Below are 18,305 nucleotides of genomic sequence, written 5' to 3'. Positions count from 1 at the left end.
TATTTTGAAATACAGAAGAAGCGCTACGCGGTGCACCTCTAAACTTTCTACGGCGCCCCAGGACTTCGCGGCGCACAGGTTGGAGAGCCCTGGTCTAATAGGCCAAACGGAGAAGACTCGAATGTGGATGTCGAATTCATAACCTCCATTTTGTAATCGGTTAAATTACACAGGCACGTAATATAATGTCCATGAAAAATGCAGGAAAGATCATCAATAATTATATAATGGGCAATTATTTAAAGTAAACGGAGTCCGGTTTCACAAATAGTTCCTCTGCGAAAGGCAGGATACCCCGCGCGCTCGAGCGTGTCTAACACATAACTTCCATTTCAGACTCGTCGGTTATTATTCACAGTTAAGGTTGATGGAGGAGTGGCATAACGTACAATTTGGTAATCAGTGATTTGAAATGGAGATTAAAGTGTTATTAAGGTTAGAATGATTTTCAATTTAAAGTTAATTTTGGTGACCATTTTGTGATAGTGCTTTTTTAATATTGTAACCACAATCTCCGATGTCTTCGAGAGCACGTGATGCCATTGACTCCGGTTATTATCAATTACACCGGTTTGTAATATTACCGAAGAGACGGAGATAGTTACTGACGGATCTATGGTCTCTATGTCGTTTCCTGAGGGAAAAGGCCCGGCCACAGCAGTGGGAAGTCAACTGTAATGATAGTGACTGAGCGCCAAATATAGAAAGGCCGTTCAATATCTCAAAAAGTTATTTTAACACGTTAACTGTGTAAGATGGTACCTATCATCATGGTAGCGAGCTTGTTACGGGTGTGGCAGTTATATTTAAACCGTAATCGTGCGCGGCATCGTTGACGGCGGACTGGCGCAGTGGGCAGCGGCCATGCTTTCTGAGTCCAAGGCCGTGCGTTCGATTCCCACAACTGGAAAATGTTTGTGTAATTAACATAAATGTTTTGAATTGTCTGGGTGTTACCTGTATATAGGTATTTATGTTTATTATTCATAAAAATATTCATCATCATCTTGTCTTGGGCTAGATGGCGATGTGGGTACTTTCGTAGTATATTTATCTATTTATTATCGTACCACCGTACAACACCATACAGAAAACTTGGTAAAGTCAACACGGCTGAAGTTTCTAATCAGAGCAGGTCTGGATTTAACCCAGAGTCTCCGATTTAAAAACTAAAGCACTCACCAATGCGCCAGGGAAATCACTGAACATAGAGCTTAGATCCACCATGCTGCTCCAATGTGGGTTCGTGACATCAGACTCACACTTCAGACTTTTAAACGTGGCATAGCGTCGGAATATGTACCTAGCGTGTACTTTAAGTTGCTTAACCAACGTTTTTATCTATATTGTAGAGTAGAACCTCCTTTCTCTTAAATAAGTAGAGGATTAATAACTCAGGTCAGGTCCGTAGGTCATCTAAATATATGTTTATATTTTGTGCTTCAGTGTCTTATATCTGTGCCTTACAACGTCGCCGGTTAAGGGCGATCTGTTCACAAAGGCTACGAGGAGCAAAGCCCTGGAAGCGGAGAAGGACGTGAGGAACAGTGTGTTTGACTTCATCATCGTGGGAGGAGGGACCGCGGGCTGTGTGCTCGCCAACAGACTCTCTGCCAACCCAGAGTGGAAGGTATAATACCGTATTGGTATATTGAACATATCATTACTTGACACTGGAAGGCTATTATGCTTAATATTGCAATACTTCCACTTATGCTCTAGCTAAGCAACTGAACAACTTGTTTTTTTTTGCCAGTAAAACAAACGGTTCCCAAGCAATTTTTGAAAAACTGTTATAAATACGGACGAAGAACGCGGGCAACAGCTAGTCACGTGTCATGTAGAGCTAGTCAGGATAATTGGACAAATGTAATCGGTTTTAGTTTTACAGTAGTAGTTTCAGATGTAACGATGGTTTAAAAGTAAGAACATCTCCTTAAATTATGAATTGGTGGACCAAGCAGGTAGCCCACCTGATGGTAACTTGAAAGCCATCGGCTATAAAAAGAGCAACACTTCCCAGATCATGCAAAGATCACATCTTGCAAAGCGTCGCCCTGAGTCCATCAACCAGAGGTGTGTTAAGTCTCATGTGCCTGTAATCAGACCGGTAACCACGCCCTTCACACCAGAACTCACTATTAGGACAATGCTGCTTAGAGGCAAAAAAAGCATGCTGGTATTACTTCCCCATACAAGTTCTGTACTACAAAAAAGTTTTATACATCTGTCAAGCCGTGATAGCCTAGAGGGGTTAGGCTTCGGCTTCACTTTCGGGGGACCCAGTTCGATCCCCGGCTTGCACCTCTTACTTTTCGGAGATTGTGTGTTTTTTATTTAAAGCATTTGAATTTAACGTGCTTTATCGTTAAAGGAAAACGTCGTGGAAAAATAACTAAATCGGTTAGCAATAATATATAATAATAATGGCCGTCATATATAGTAGAGCGTTCCAGTGGAACGCCGATTGTTTTTAATACTACGAATATACATCTAGCCTCACAGTGAGCGTAGCTTGTGTTATGGGTACTAAGATGACTGATGAATATTTGTATGAATAAAATACATAAACACCCAGATACCGAAAAACATTCATGTTCTTCACACAAAAAATTCCAGTTGTGGGAATAGGCCCACCTAGCCTAACGCACCCACGAAAAAGTTCCACGGCTTTAGAATCAGAAAACAGGGGCGCTGCCAACTGCGCCAATCGTAGAAGCTAGCAGTGGGGGCTAACTTGTATCGGATTAAAAATATGCAGGCACATAATTGATACCTAAATACATTTTCCATTTAAGTTACTGCTAGCCTCAATTCCTACTAAATGTACCTACATTATGTTGCTATTTCAGTCATAAAGGTATGAGGTTACAGGCGAATAACATTGTGTAGAAATCGAGAGTTAGTAGATATAAAACTGTAAAATGGCGGTTCGATTTCTATTGCCGCGGCTGGTAATATCGTTATCTTAACTGTAATTGTTAATTATTCTAATTGCAAACCTTTACAATTACCAACAATGTTATTGATAAGCAAACTTTAATAGAAGCCTTAATAGGTATAACTTTATACTGTTAATTAAATCTCAATTGGTTTATACAACTTGTAATTAATAAATATGACTACAAGATGGGTAATTCTATAGAGACGAAGTGATGAATTAACGGTCAAAATACCTACCTTAAAGTTTGATTTACCAATAGTTACGAAGGTTTTGACCAAATATAAAATCAACACTGTAAATAATCTTAACGATGCATTTATCTATATGTAAAAATATCAAAAAACGTAATTTCGTTTAATAATAATATGTAATAGCATATTTTAGCCACTTTTTTGATTAAAACGCCAAATTACAGAACCAATTTTGTTGAAATAACTATAGGATTAATTTAAATGAATGTGCATCATCCTTTCAAGAGAAAAATATTTAAAAAATTCGTTTATATCTTGTTTATTTTAAATGGCGGAGTAGAACTTCTTTTTTCCAGTTGGTTAAAACAACCTATTATGTTTAATTAAAAATACCAACAACCTCCTGTTAAATCTAAAAATACCAGTAACATACTATTCAATTAAATCTAGGATTTCAAAATCGGTTCATCCCTTTCAATGCTACGCTGCCGTACGTCCCTCTTTTTGTGTCGGTGCTTAAAATTTGTAGGGTCCGTTTTCTGTCAGATAGTGACACAGTCACTTGTTCTTGACGTGCCCATTACCTATATTGTGAAGTAATGGATATTGAATGCAAACATTTTAGCAAACACATTCAGTGCAAAGATTATACAATCTCTTTTATATCTTTAAGGTTCTAGTGCTCGAAGCTGGTGAAGAAGAAAACATTGACTATGACATACCCGGCGTACCTACACAGGAGTTTAGGCCCATTCTGTGGAACTATAGAACTGAGAGAAACGGGTTTTCTTGTCTATCAAGACCTGGAGGCAGTTGTGAGGTGAAATCTGGCAAGGTTTTAGGAGGATCCAGTGTAGTGAATGATATGAAGTATACCAGAGGGTCCAAGAAAGATTTTGATGCGTGGCACAGCAATGGGGAAATTGGTTCCCTTGAATGGAAGTTTGAGAATCTGGTAGAGCATTTCAAAACCTCTGAAGACAATGGTAAGTTGATTACATAGATCGTTTGGAAAGCAATAAGATTTTGTTTAACATTCAAAATGGAGTTTAAATTTTTTTATCATTAAGTGCATTTTACAGAGATAGAAGTTGTTTTATGTCAAAAAAAACAAGAAGCTTATATTATTTTTATTCCGATTAAATTATATTTAAAAGACCAAGGTAAAGTGAAATAAATATCTTCCCGTCTTTCAGGTGATTATGATATACTCATGAATTCATTTTATCATTCCCGAGGAGGGGAAATGCATGTCCAAAGATTTAAATACATGGACCGTCATATGGAGCAATTTCTAGGAGCATTTGCAGAAATGGGCTTCCGTTCGATTGACATTAACACGAACGTTCCAGAAGCAGCTGTTAACAATCAATTTGTCATATCCAATAATACAAGATTAAGTACAAATACTGCTTTCCTTAAACCAGTTAGACATAGAAAAAATTTGGTAGTGAGGACTGGAGCCACAGTAACAAAACTGATTGTTGATAACGAAGAAAAAGCTGTAGATGGAGTTTTATTTGAAGTTGAAAAAGGTAAAGAGCAACTAGCGTATGCAAAGAAAGAAACAATTTTAACTGCAGGTGCTATTAATAATGTGAGATTATTACACCTATCGGGGATAGGACCAAAGGAGGAACTATCAAAACACAATATTTCTGAATTCATTAATCTCCCGGTTGGTGCTAATTACCAAGATCAAGTCACAACAGGTGGTTTAGCTTTTTCTCTAGGTGAAATTGCTATTGATGAAAATCAAATAATAGAAGATTTTAAGACGTGGTTTCAAAATCGGGGTGGGCCATTGGCCTCAAAAGGAATTAATCAAATATCTGCATTCATTCAACTATTTGAAAATAAAAACGGTCCCAATGTGGAATTAGCCTTGGCAGGTAATTATATTAGGAGTGACAAGTTTATGCTTACAAACGTAAGTGTACACACAGCAGAAGAGTCTAGCTTACCACTGCCGTACTATAATTTAGTAAATATTAATCCGGTGCTACTAAAACCAAAAAGTAAAGGAAAAGTGACATTAAATAAAAGAAATCCCAAATATGGTCGACCTGTAATTCAAGCCAATCTTTTAAAGGAGCCCGAAGACTTAGATGCATTAGTTGACAGTGTAGATATCGCATTGCAGTTGCTTAATACAAAAGAACTCAAAAAAGCTGAAATAAAATTAGCTCTACTCGATTTGTTTCCTTGCGACCGATTGCAAAATAGAGATCAATGGAATTGTATAGCAAGACATTATACTAAAGCCTTAGGAAATCCCATAGGAACGTGTCGTATGGGCGGAAATAGGACAAATTCAGTGGTTAATTATGATCTAAAAGTTCATGGTATTGAAAGACTAAGGATAGTAGATGCATCAGTGATGCCGACACATGTACGAGGTAGCATATTTGCCCCTACAGTAATGATTGCAGAAAAGGGCAGTAGATTAATAAACAAAGACTGGAAAGAAAATAAAGGGAATTTTCTGAGAAGGCGGTAAAGATAAGGTATTATAATAAATAATATAAGATAATTAGCTAATAAAACTTTTTTTTAGTACCAAGTAGTTTTTATTAGATCACTTGCTTTTTCAGCTATCATTATCACAGGTGCAGCTGTTGATCCTCTGGTGACCTTTGGTATTATTGACGCATCGACTACTCTTAAATTTACTACGCTATATACTCTTAAACTACTATCAACAACTGCCTCGGGATCTTTAGAAGGTCCCATTTTACATGTTCCAGCATAATTATGTAGCGGAGCTGAAAATTGACGTATTATACATGACCAAAATGCTTCTGATACACGATCATGCTCACGGCACTCGTTATTTAATATTGGGCGCGGATCAAATTCAAACTCTGCGCTCTTGAATACTTCCGTATCAAACAATTTAACAACTTCCTGTATACCTTCTAATAATTTCTTCTCATCAGTAGATTGTTTAAGAAAATTGGGATAAATCAAAGGACTTCCAAAAATAGGATCGGTGGCATTTAAAACAATTTGTCCTCTACTTTTAGGCGTTAAAAGAGATATACATATATCTATTTTGTCATAATACATATTTGAATCGTGGCCTCTAAACCTAAACTCTATATCAGGCGTACCAAGAATATCGGATATAGTTGATTCAAAAAATGCAACGACTTGAAAATTTGCTGAGAGTGGACCAATACCTTTTGAATAAAAAGTCGTGATATCTTTTAATTTTTCTGTAAACTTGACAGTAGTTGCTGTTTTACTGAGTTTTATAACTGGAAGGCACACCGATAAGTGATCGTGAAAATTTCCACCGACTGGTAGATCTGAAAAAACTTTTATATCTAGGTACTCCAAGTATTCTTTCGGTCCAATACCAGATTGCATTAATATTTTTGGTGAATTTATCGCTCCTGCACTCAAGATAATTTCTTTAGAAGCCTTAATGGATACTTTTGTACCATTTTTAATATACTCTACACCAGCAGCTTTAAGTATATCTCTATCCTCAATAATTATTTTTGTGACAAGAGCTTCCGTTATTATATCGACATTGGTCCTAATCTTTCTAATCGGCTCGATAAAAGATGTGTATGCGCTGACCCTTTCCCCAAAGTATGACAAGGTCTGTACTCTCATAAAACCAAGTTGTCTTCTTCCATTAATATCGGTGTAGTTATATCCAAGTTCATTGAACGCACTTAGCAAAACATCAACATTATCATCTACGTAAGGATATCGTCCAACGTCAAGTGGTCCTTGTGTGGAGTGATAGAATTTATTTTTTGATATATCCTTATCGTAATTCCCCTCTGAATACTTAAAATAAGGTAGCACTTGACTAAAACTCCACCCTTCATTGCCATTAAGGGCCCACTCGTCGTAATCCGCGGGACTACCTCTCATGTACGCCATATCGTTTATTGTGGACGTTCCCCCAAGTACTCTACCCTGCACGACCTCGCAACCTTTCATGACCCGATTCTGACAGAATCTGTAACAAACACATACTATACGACTGATGAAAAATACTATTTTTATAATAGGGCCCGTCTTGTATATTTTACAGTTTCGATATTTAGACGGGTCTGAAATATTAACTTCTCACCTTCTTTTTGGCCTCATTTTGTACTGCCAATCTAAAGATGATCCTTTGAATTCACTTGTAAGTCCAGGAATTAAAGCCATTTTTGGTTCTTCAGAACCAGCTTCAATAAGCAATACCTAAAAGTTGAAGAAATAATTATGACATTAAATGTTAAAAACTTGAGCATCGAATGTTCAAAGTTGCTATTATTTTATTTATATAGACACACGATAGTGTGTAAGCCAAGGTCCAGCCATTTACATATTTCTAAATTTTATGGCGTAACAAAACAAAAGTACAAACTTTATAATGCTAAGTATTCTCTAACAAAATAAATTTGAACTACTACAAATATTAAAGCAAAGGAAAAAATAATAATAACACTTACATTCCATTTTCTATTTTCTGATAAGCGACTAGCTACAACACATCCAGCTGTACCCCCACCCACAACAATGAAATCGTATTCCACGTCAAAATCGTCACTATTTCTCTCTTCGTCTGGATATCTGTAACTAGATGCTACTTTAAATCTATGATAATCCTCCGGTTTATCTTTATATTCGGACTTGAGCAATTCCTGTTTGTTATTTCTAAAATAATCAGGCTCGGGTCCAATGTGACCATATAGTGCATGGACCAGGGTAATCAGAAGTATGGCCGTGGGAGCGCATTCTATTCTACCATCACATATCTTGCAAAGGTCTTCAGTTATATTATCAGCCATTCAGTTATAGTGTTGTGGATATATGTAGTGTCTTTGAATTTTTAGAATTTCATTTCTTATCTTCATTAGTAAAGTTTATAATCACAAACGACGTAAGCAACAAGCAAAAAGTCTTTGGGTTTATTTTAAGTTTAAAGTTGGGCTACTAGTTTATCTGCTCAAAAAATTAATAACCAAAACTCCACAATATTATTTTCTACTGACATTCTAAAACAATGGTTTACCAACATTATAGACTTTTCCGGCACAATGTTTTTTTATTAATAGAAATAATTATTTAATGCTTGAGCAGTATTGCGTTCTCACTGTTCTTTCTACAACTGACTGTACATTATTGACATTACTATGGAATACGATCTTCCGAATGTGTATAAGTAAAATTGTTTTTATGTCCATTCGTTTTTTTTTTTTTAAACCAACAATTTTTGGACACTCATGGCATGGCATTTAAGGTTTTAAGGTATAAAAGTAACGTACCTTTACGTACTATAGTTTTTTTACGTTGCCTTTGCCGTCGAACTGTTAGGTGAATCGAACAAAGTCGTGGGTTTTCAAAGGTTTGTATTGTTATGCGACGTACATCCGCCATGCTTGTTATCGCATTGTTGATTGATTCAAGTTTTCCCTGTAATATAGTTTCTACTGAATATCAATTCCAAGGTAGTGTTACCTGTTATTTAGAGATTAAAGTTTAGAGCATCTGCTCTACACCGTAGAGCAATCCTCCAATGTAGGATGGTGGGTTTATCAAATGTTAGTGATAATAACCAAGAAACAACATCTCCAAGGCACTGTGTGGTGGACACCGCCAGTTTCCTAACTCTGTTTTTTTTTTAACAAAAAAGTAGAATACCTAACAAGCCTTGGCCGGGAATCGATCGCAGGACCCCGTGATTCTTAGTTGACATGCTAACCAATAGAGCGACGAGACAGTTAACTAGTTCCTATGTAGTCGAAATAAATCCAAACGAGCAGTAACATATTATCAAGAACAGTAGTTACCACAAAAAAATCGTGTCAAAAACAAATTACTGTATGAAATTTCAATGCGACCGCGGCTCCGGTGTCATGACATTATTATGATCGCTGTCATCATCTTAATAGTTTTAAACGCTGAGGTGACAGAGATAATCGGTTGAATGTGTGGTCCGTGGGATATTGTTTTAGAGATCATTTGTAAGCGAGTTTAGAAGGATTTAAAAAGATTCGAAATGTAATGAATTTTCTACGCTTAAAGCTGTACAAAGGTTTTTCGTTACTGTTAACCTTATGAACAATATCATCACTTCAATCAGCCGACGTCCACTGCTGGACTTCTGCTGCTGTCTTTTTTATGGAGTTCACGGTCTTGTGCTGCTTGTCGGCAGTCTACCAACACTACCAATGTCTATCGTCAAGCTTCAACTAATAATCTTCAATAGCCTATAACAGTCCACTGCTAGGCTTTCCTAACGGGACGGTTTACCCATAATGAACTCGCTGTGCAGACGGTTTACTTATCGCAGTAGTTTGTACCTAGTAGAATTGCAGAGGACGCTGCTGCCACAGAATTAAAAACATACAGAAACCGTATACACGACTAAAATTTTAGCATCAAAAACCATTTTACTTTAAATGTTGGACAGAAGAAGGCGTTACTTTGTCCATAGTTAATTTAATCCATGCTTAATTTGTATAGCAAATAAAGCTTTATTTGACGGCCGAGTGGCGCAGTGGGCAGCGACCCTACTTTCTGAGTCCAAGGTCGTGGGTTCGATTCCGACAACTGGAAAATGTTTGTGTGATGAACATAAGTGTTTCTCAGTGTCTGGGTGTTTATCTGTATATTATAAGTATTTATGTGTATTATATTCATAAAAATATTCATCAGCTATCTCAGTACCACACACACAAGCTACTTACGGTTACTTTGGGGCTAGATGGCGATGTGTGTATTGTCGTAGCATATTTATTTATTTCTTTATTTATTTTCATAATACACTATACTTAAGTAGTGTTTCTTAGTCACTTCATTCCATTTAGCAATTGACAGTAATTATTTTACCTCTAATGTTCTCAACATTTACCATAAAATGGGAAAAGTTTGTGAGCGAGCAACTTTCCGCGGTTGTGAATCGAGACGTGCGCGGGGCGTTTTAACACTTTTTGGACACAATGTGCAATGCACTGCATGCAATAATGGCTGAATAAGGGGTTCTGTATGTTCTTAAATCTTCGATTCTTTTTTATATTTCCTTAGTAGATACTAGAATTAAATTGTATGTATAAGAGCCATATATATGACTTTCAGGGATTTTTTACTGCACGCTAATATGTTGATAGAAGTCATGAAACTGTTGCACATTAAAAGGTCTTATATGACCATCAGTTTACCTTAACACTTACAGAGAAAAATATGTAATTAAATAATAACGCCACTTTAGCAACTTAGGACTCGAACGCCCACCTCGTCACGAAGTCGACTGTGTGCTTGCAATTTGCTCTTACCTATGTTTTTTGTTTTATAATTTAGAAGGTAAAATAACGATAGTGTCGATGCACCCAAATTTAATTGTAATGGCACCCAAACATCCACGTGTGAGGTACAGGATGTCAATTAGGTAATCATCAAAACAGTTCTCGCACCAAACAGAATAAATCACACGGAAGGCGGCGATTTTAAAAATTATAGGGACAACTTCTAAGCCTTTTTCCCAGAGATTTGAGAACTACAATAGTTTTTTTTTTAATTTATTTTTAAAAATGAAAATGACTTTTTGAATAAGTAATAAAAAAAAGTGTAGTTTAGATATTATACCTTTATTAAGCAGGTGCTACGGTAAATAAACAGGGGGTTCTATGACTTTTATCGATATCTGGAAGGATCGGGACATTCCTTCCAGAAAGGTACTAATAATGATACTAGCTGTCGCTCCCGTTCTTCTACGCGTTTATTACGGTTTTTGTTTTACAAATCCTGAGAAATACAACTTTATGGTCGCTTAGAGCGTGAAGGACTGACAAACAAACAAACACACTTTGGCATTTATAATATTAGTTTTATAGGATTAGGTTGGATTCAAATTATAAGGAAGATGTCATCAGTAAGTAACCATTTACCGTTTTAAAAGCTTTAACAGGGTATATCGAATAAAATAACAATGAATACAATACGAATTTCTCTCATTATTATAATTGAGAAATTAGCCTAGCGGGCGAGAGCCGTGCACGCAAACTCGCATTAAAAGGGCAATAAGTCTGTAACGACCCGTAATTGTTATTGCACGCCAATTCCAGACAAACGGAATGGTAGTATTACATCGTTATGCAATAACCGAATCGCTCCGGGGTGCACAAAGTCTTAACAAATGAAAATATGACTGAAACGGCCACTCTCCAATTAAGTTTTAAGCCTGAGTTAGAAATGTTTAATATTTAGAACAGCGCCATCTATGTCCGCGCGATTGAACTTTATGCGTGGTAGTTCCGCTGCCCACCAATAGGGTTTGCGGCGGCGCCGTTAAATTTTATTACACGGATTCAATGGAATGCGTTTTATATGGTTCGTAGACATTCCCATTGGATTTTAATTATTGGTCTGTGGTACTATTTCTATAAACGATAGAATTATTTTATTTTTGCGGTTCTGGATTTCATAGTAGGTACGTTTTGAAATGGATATTTTGACATCGGTAACTAATACCTCATTTTAATATGTACCTTTGGAGTAGGTACCTACGTACATTCCTGCATTTTATTTCAGAAAAGCACCCGGGAAACATTATATCTATATTACTGTTTTTAATCAACGACACAAAAACGACAGGGTGCTATAAGTTTGCCGTGTCTGTCTGTGTCATCGTAGCTCCCGGACGTATCAAATGATTTTGATTTTCGATATTAAACTATAGGCTTTGATTGATTTACAAAGATTTTGATTGGTTTCAAGTTTCTCAAAAAAGTTTAAAAGAGTGGGTAGGGAACTGGCGCATCAGTTAATAAATCCGAATATTTACCCAAATGAATAATTAGGTATTTATTAAAGCGAAATGTATATAATTAAAAATAAGTAAAGATAAGCAGAATAAAACTACAACTCTCAATGATGTTAATTTTTGAATTCTTATCATTACACCATTAAACTTTATTTATGGTTGCTATTTTAGGGGGACTGCAAAAATACCTAGCTACATCTAAAATCTATTAGGTCTAGGTATGTTTTGACGGCCGATTGGCGCAGTTTGCAGCGACCCTGCTTTCCAAGGCCGTGGGTTCGATTCCCACAACTGGAAAATGTTTGTGTGATGAGCATGAATGTTTTTCAGTGTCTGGGTGTTTATATGTATATTATAAGTATTTATGTATATTATTAATAAAAAATATACATCATTCATCTTAGTGCCCATAACACAAGCTACGCTTAAATTGGGGCTAGATGGCGATGTGTGTATTGTCGTAGTATATTTATTTATTATTATTTTATTAGGTTAGATCTACATGCCGCCTTATTTCGTTGCAAAAGGCTAAACATTTAGCAGACTATACACTCTGGTATAGGCTATAGCAAAGATGATGATACCATTAAAGCTTTAAGAGAGATTGAATATGATTAATAGACTTTCAAAGTGAGTTGGAAAAACCAGATTTAAATTTTGTGAATTATCATACTATAATCGTCGTTAAAATCCATTGTTATGCCTAATATACACCTAATATAGAAACATATTCTTTTTATTAATATTGCAAAAATCTCAATACCTAGTTCTAGATCATAAGGGTTCCGTTACCAAAATAATGTCAATTATCATCTATTAATTAGATAGTAACCATCCATCACGACTGTTAATTATGATAGAACTACCTAATTTGAACGTTTTTACTGGAATGTATGGATAGAGACATTGAAAAAACATACCTAAGTACCTACTGTTTATTCTTCGGATATTACTTCTTTGCTTCTCTGGTGAGTTAATATTAAGAACTAAAGATTCGATTTCTTTTATGAGTGTATATATTAAAGGATAAGTACATATAGGCGGCCGATTGCCGTAAAGAGCAGCGACCCTGCTTTCTGAGTCCAAGGCCGTGGGTTCGATTCCCACAACTGGACAATGTTTGTGTGATGCACATAAATGTTAATCAGTGTCTGGGTGCTTATATGTATATTATAAGTGTTTATGTATATTATGAATAAAAATATTCTTCAGTCATCTTAGTACCCATAACACAAGTTACGCTTACTTTGGGGCCGGATGGCGATTTGTGTATTGTCGTAGTATATTAATTTATTTATTATTAATCAGTCACCTTATTACCCATAACACAAGGTACGCTTACTTTGGGGCTTTGGTCTTAAGTATATTTATTTATTTATTTTAACCAAAAATAATACATGTATGAATAATTTGTTGAATATTTCAATTAACAGATTGAAGATGTATTGGAATATTTCAGTCATTATTCATGAATGATGTTGGTTATTGTAGGAGTCTCTATCCAAGAGGTTTTGTGCCAAATCCGTCCAAGTATTATTACGATTCATCATCATCATCATATCCACCCAGTACCGGCCCACTACTGGGCACGAGTCTTCTCATAATACGATTATCTGAATCTTATTTAAAAATAAAATTTAATGAATGTTATTTAATAATAAATCCACTCCTTGTAAAAAAAAGTCTTTCTTTTTACTCGCATCGATTGCAAACGATTGAATAGCAAAGTTAGTACTTTGCTATTTTATTTAGACCGGCGATCTTTCTTTTCTTGGTAGGTTACTGATATTTCCTAACTATAGAGAAACAGAGAATCTGTTAAGGTTATAAGGGCCTATTTCACCACCTTCTCATGAGTGTTGAATGGCTTATTCACAAATTTTGGCTTGACAATTTACGTTTAGGCTATACGACACTTGTCGGAATGCGGTGAAACTGGTCCTCAGTATATTCATATGCTTTAACCTTTTCATAAATATGAGGAAACCCCAGTTAAAGAATCTTAAATAACGAGGTAAATTTTCGGTCTATTAAAATATCATTATTCTTCCCAAAGGTCTTGCGAAGTATGTTCAAAATGTAACGGTTTTATAAGTAGATCAACTCAATGGGTATTTTTAATTTTTTTATTAATTGAAGCGTACGCGGCCGCTGGCATTAGGAACATTTGAGATATTATATAGTGTCTGTCCATTATTTGTGTTAAACATTTCGTCGAGCGCCTCCCACTGAGTAATAAACTAACAACAGGGCGATCTCTCTAACAAAGTCAATCCCCGTTGGCGTTTTGGATGCACACCCTAGCGCAGTGGTTTTATAGGTGGCGGTCGTGGGTTTGATTCCCGGCAGGGGCTATTGCATCATTGATCTGGCGATTGATTCTTTAAAACAGTCAAGAAAGACTATTATGTTAATTTGCACTTGCACTTCAATGTAGGTTAACTATACAGCAAATACAAGAACTGAGTTAAATAGTTCATACCGATGTAGAATAGTCTTCGACCATGTCGGAGCAAGAAAGGAAATAAAAAATACATTAATCAGTCGCTCTGCATTACAATTGTCTAAGGGTCTAATGCTTTGCTCCTTAATTTTTTTTAATCTTACCACTTTTAAGAGATCGCATAGGTGACATGCAAACCAAATTTCAAAGCTGTCTGCCTGCGGCTTAGCTCGTAATAAAATTTCAATTTTCCCTCGGGAACTACTAAAGGAATCGGGAGACAAGATAGCCTGTGTTCTTTTCTATGTCAAAGGCTACATGCATGCAAAATTTCATCCAAATCCGTTGAGCCGTTTTGATTGGGTGACAAACATCCACACTTTCACATTTATAATATTACAGTTTACACATACATATAGGATATGCCCCCGTAGGCTGCATTATATGATATGTTCATAAGTTTCAATCCATACACATTAAACACGCCAGACAAACTCATCATGATCAGTCGTGTTAAAATCCAAAAGCAGAACAGTCCAAGCACTCTTGAGTTTATTTTGAACATAGAGACAATAGGCAAGCGAGATAATCTTACGCACTCCATCAACGAAGTCGCTCCTAAAAATAATTGGCCTATCCAAAAACCACGTCCCATTTTCCCATAGAATAATGGCCCATAATTGCTGGTTCGTCCCCCATGGCCCAAGGCCCGCGGCGTGCGTGTCGGCTGCCCCCGTTACAGGTAGAACCTGCTTCAATCTTGGAATTTTTGGTAACTGCTTACGTAGGAAATTAGCCTTCCTTGAAGGCGAAACAACAAAATGTTTTAACTTTTGTTGCATTGCTTTCTCACGGAAGCAATAAAAACATCACGTTTTATATTTCACAAAGATTTACGCTTTCTGCACAGTGGCGTGCATAGAGTTTGTAAACAGGGTATGCATAAAACAGGATGATGGCATATCAAAAATTAGGGTAGAACACTGCTTTAGCGCATGTATGAAGTCCACGCCACTGTTTCTGCGTCTTTCCTGCTTCTGTTGTGATGAGATCCAGAATCAAGTTCAGTTTTTAGGACACGGGTCTCGTGGGAGGCATAATGAGAAGGGGTTAAGGCCGTATGAGTTCTTCTGTCAAACACAATTCATAACCAGCCCTAAGTTTGAAAATTGGCGGCATCCATTCCCGTGCCTTGAAAAGCACTAAAAGTCATCGCTATTATCACTAACATGTGATAATAGTGGTTCAAACCCGACAGCCTATTTTATGGGTAAAGCAGCGTCGTGGTTAAATGCTCCAATTTCCTTTCAGAAAAAAAACCCTATATGTTTACCCCCAGCAGTAGAAATTAATAGTCTGAGCAGGTTGGTAATTGTTTATAAAGTTAGCAACATTATAAGTTGCCTCAACCAGTAAATGAATTAGCAAGAGGGGTTATTACGCAACAACTAATAAGTAATTCTGAACGTAAATCACACGGCGGCGCGCGACGGCCGTGGATAATCTGTGATCGATGGTACCGTTTGACACTTACTATCAACTGCATACGTGCGCTTATTCTGGATTATACGGGAACCGGTATCTACGCGTGGAGTTCTGGTGTACCTAATTATTTTGGAGGTTCTTTAATTATTTCGCGCTTAACTCGTCGTATTAGTATTATTAAAGGGTGTGCTCACTGAGGAATGTACACTATATAAGCTGTTTAATTTCGAAAAAAAAAATTACTCAATTGTAGAGAAGCATCTCTAACTTTTCTAACTTATGTCCGTTTTAAGCAATTAAAATATCATTCGCTTCAAAGGTGAAGGAGAAAATCGTGAAGAAACCTGCATACCTGAGAGTTCTCCATAATTTTATCAAAGGTGTGTGACGTCCACCAAGCCGCACTGCCAGCGAGGTAGACAACGACCTTAACCCCTTCTCATTGTGGGACGAGACCCGTGCTCTGTAGTGGGCTGATATGATGATGAAATTGTAGTTACTTACTTACTACATACTTAAATATGTATTAAGTTAAGTATATAGTAACACACGTATAAAGGACTAATCAAGCGTTAGATTGGACGAATACAATTGTCTACTGCGATCACCAATCGTTCGTATGAGCGAGCCCTCCCTTTGGGAGAAGCCTTTAGTCCAGCAGTGGACTGTTATAAGCTACTTACGAGGTGTAGGATGAAACAGAATGTATCTAAGCAGCAATCAGGTATATTGTGTTAGGGCTCCTGAACGCCGAAGATCAGGCTACAAATTATGCCAGTCCCTAATTGTACACCTACAGGATAAAGGTTGTAGGTAATTTGTCAGTTTTCCCGTATGATATTTGAAACTTAGTTCTAAACAAGAGCTGGGTTCAGAATAAGTCTGTCGGCGAATGAAATCACTTATCTATTCTGACACGTACCGTGTCCGCGTTTCGAGAACAACAAAATTCGTCAAGTTATTGTTGATCCATTGTATGGCGATTAGCTGCGAGTCATTCCGAATACATTTTGACTATCATTAAAATATAACAAAAAAATAATAAACTTCTCATCACATCGCTTTAAATCACAAAAACTCAATTTTGTTACTAAAATTGTAAGAGGTTCTGTCCTGATCCCCTCCTCGCTAGCGCGGGAGAACATTCGGTTGGGATGGTTGGTAGACGTCCGGGTGGTACACAACGGGCTCCCCGGGCGAATAACAAAGCCAACAATAGGGACATGCCGTGGTGGTTTTTAGTTAGGGTATACCCCCTTTAGAGAGGGTAGTCCCACATAACCTCCTTCCTGCCCAAGGGTCGAAGGTAGCAATAAAGCTTTTCAACCACGCCAAAAAAAAAAGGACCTTGTGATCTGTCTTAAGATGCTAACCAACGATGCACTGGAGAGTTGCCACCTACAGGTTACAGGTTATAATAAATTATTGTGGAAGCGAACCTTACCTTAATTACAATGCTAAAAGAACTACAAAAAAAAAGTAAAATAAAGAACAGGTTTATACAAAGAGCGTCGCATGCAACCGTGTAACACGCAAGCGCGGACAGATAGCATCGTCGGGAATCGAACCTCAACCTAATTAAGCTCATTCGATAGGCAATGACATTTGATGCCTTTATTTAATTGTAATGTAACAATGTTACAATTTCAAATCTAAAAATTGTTTTGTCCAAATTGGTAATCAATTTAATTTTTTATTTGTTACAGGTAAAATCCCGATAACTTTGATAGAAATATGGGTAAGATTTACATGTAAGTACTCGGTAAATAAACTTGCAATGGTAAGCAAAACTAATATTTTCAACAGACTTAAAAAAAGGAGGCGGTACTCAATTCGAGCTGCACTCAAGCTTTTTTTTCGTATATTTGTTTTCCTTCGTCAATTATAAACCAATTTTAATGTTTTTTTTGATACGTTTGAAACGTTGTACCTCAGAGGTGGACCCATTTTAATTTTGTGAACATTTCTTGGCGGAATCCTAGAGAAATCGAGGGAACTCTTCAAATATTATTAGTATACCAATAGCTATTGTTTGCCAATAGTATTTTTTTAAAGGAACTGCATCTTCTTTCGAAAAGCACCATGTGGTCAGGTGGATCTGATGATGAAGACCGTGGATGGCCACCGGGACTCCACAATAAATTATTAGTATTACTGAAAAATGTAGAAAATATTTATTTATTGCTATTTACTTGCTTAACATAGTCGGTTCTTTTATGTCAAAATCATTTTTAGGTATAAAATTTCCTTGCAGTTCGTTTTTCGAGTCATAACCAAAAAACCTCCGCCTTAGTTTATAGTAATCTTCTTCTTCGAACATATGTGATTTTACATTAAGTTTGGTTACGAAAAAAGAATGTATGAACGCTTCATAGGTGCTTGTGATTGGCCAAAATGAAAATTCAAGTGGAATTTGAATCTGAATTTGTTATCCTACTCATAAAAAAGCGAATGTTTAATTAGACTGTT

General features: G+C 36.6%; 2 protein-coding genes across 2 annotated transcripts; one reads left to right on the top strand and one right to left on the bottom strand.

Moving 5' to 3' along the window:
- The first annotated feature begins 412 nt into the window (after window positions 1-412).
- Window positions 413-5,635, top strand: LOC120633517 (glucose dehydrogenase [FAD, quinone]-like). Its single transcript, XM_039903742.1, has 4 exons — window positions 413-435; window positions 1,447-1,630; window positions 3,809-4,121; window positions 4,332-5,635. Exons 1-4 carry the CDS (start codon window positions 413-415, stop codon window positions 5,633-5,635), a joined length of 1,824 nt encoding a protein of 607 aa, XP_039759676.1.
- Window positions 5,636-5,688: 53 nt separating this feature from the next.
- Window positions 5,689-7,934, bottom strand: LOC120633346 (glucose dehydrogenase [FAD, quinone]-like). The gene is made up of 3 exons (XM_039903538.1): window positions 7,596-7,934; window positions 7,229-7,344; window positions 5,689-7,114 (listed from the first exon to the last, which is right to left on the bottom strand). Exons 1-3 carry the CDS (start codon window positions 7,932-7,934, stop codon window positions 5,689-5,691), a joined length of 1,881 nt encoding a protein of 626 aa, XP_039759472.1.
- Between the last annotated feature and the right edge of the window lie 10,371 nt (window positions 7,935-18,305).

Source organism: Pararge aegeria, chromosome 21, assembly GCF_905163445.1.
Source record: "Pararge aegeria chromosome 21, ilParAegt1.1, whole genome shotgun sequence".
Taxonomy (NCBI): Eukaryota; Metazoa; Arthropoda; class Insecta; order Lepidoptera; family Nymphalidae; genus Pararge; species Pararge aegeria.
The sequence above is the reverse complement of the archived record's forward strand: the minus strand, read 5'-3'. Positions and strand labels throughout refer to the sequence as shown.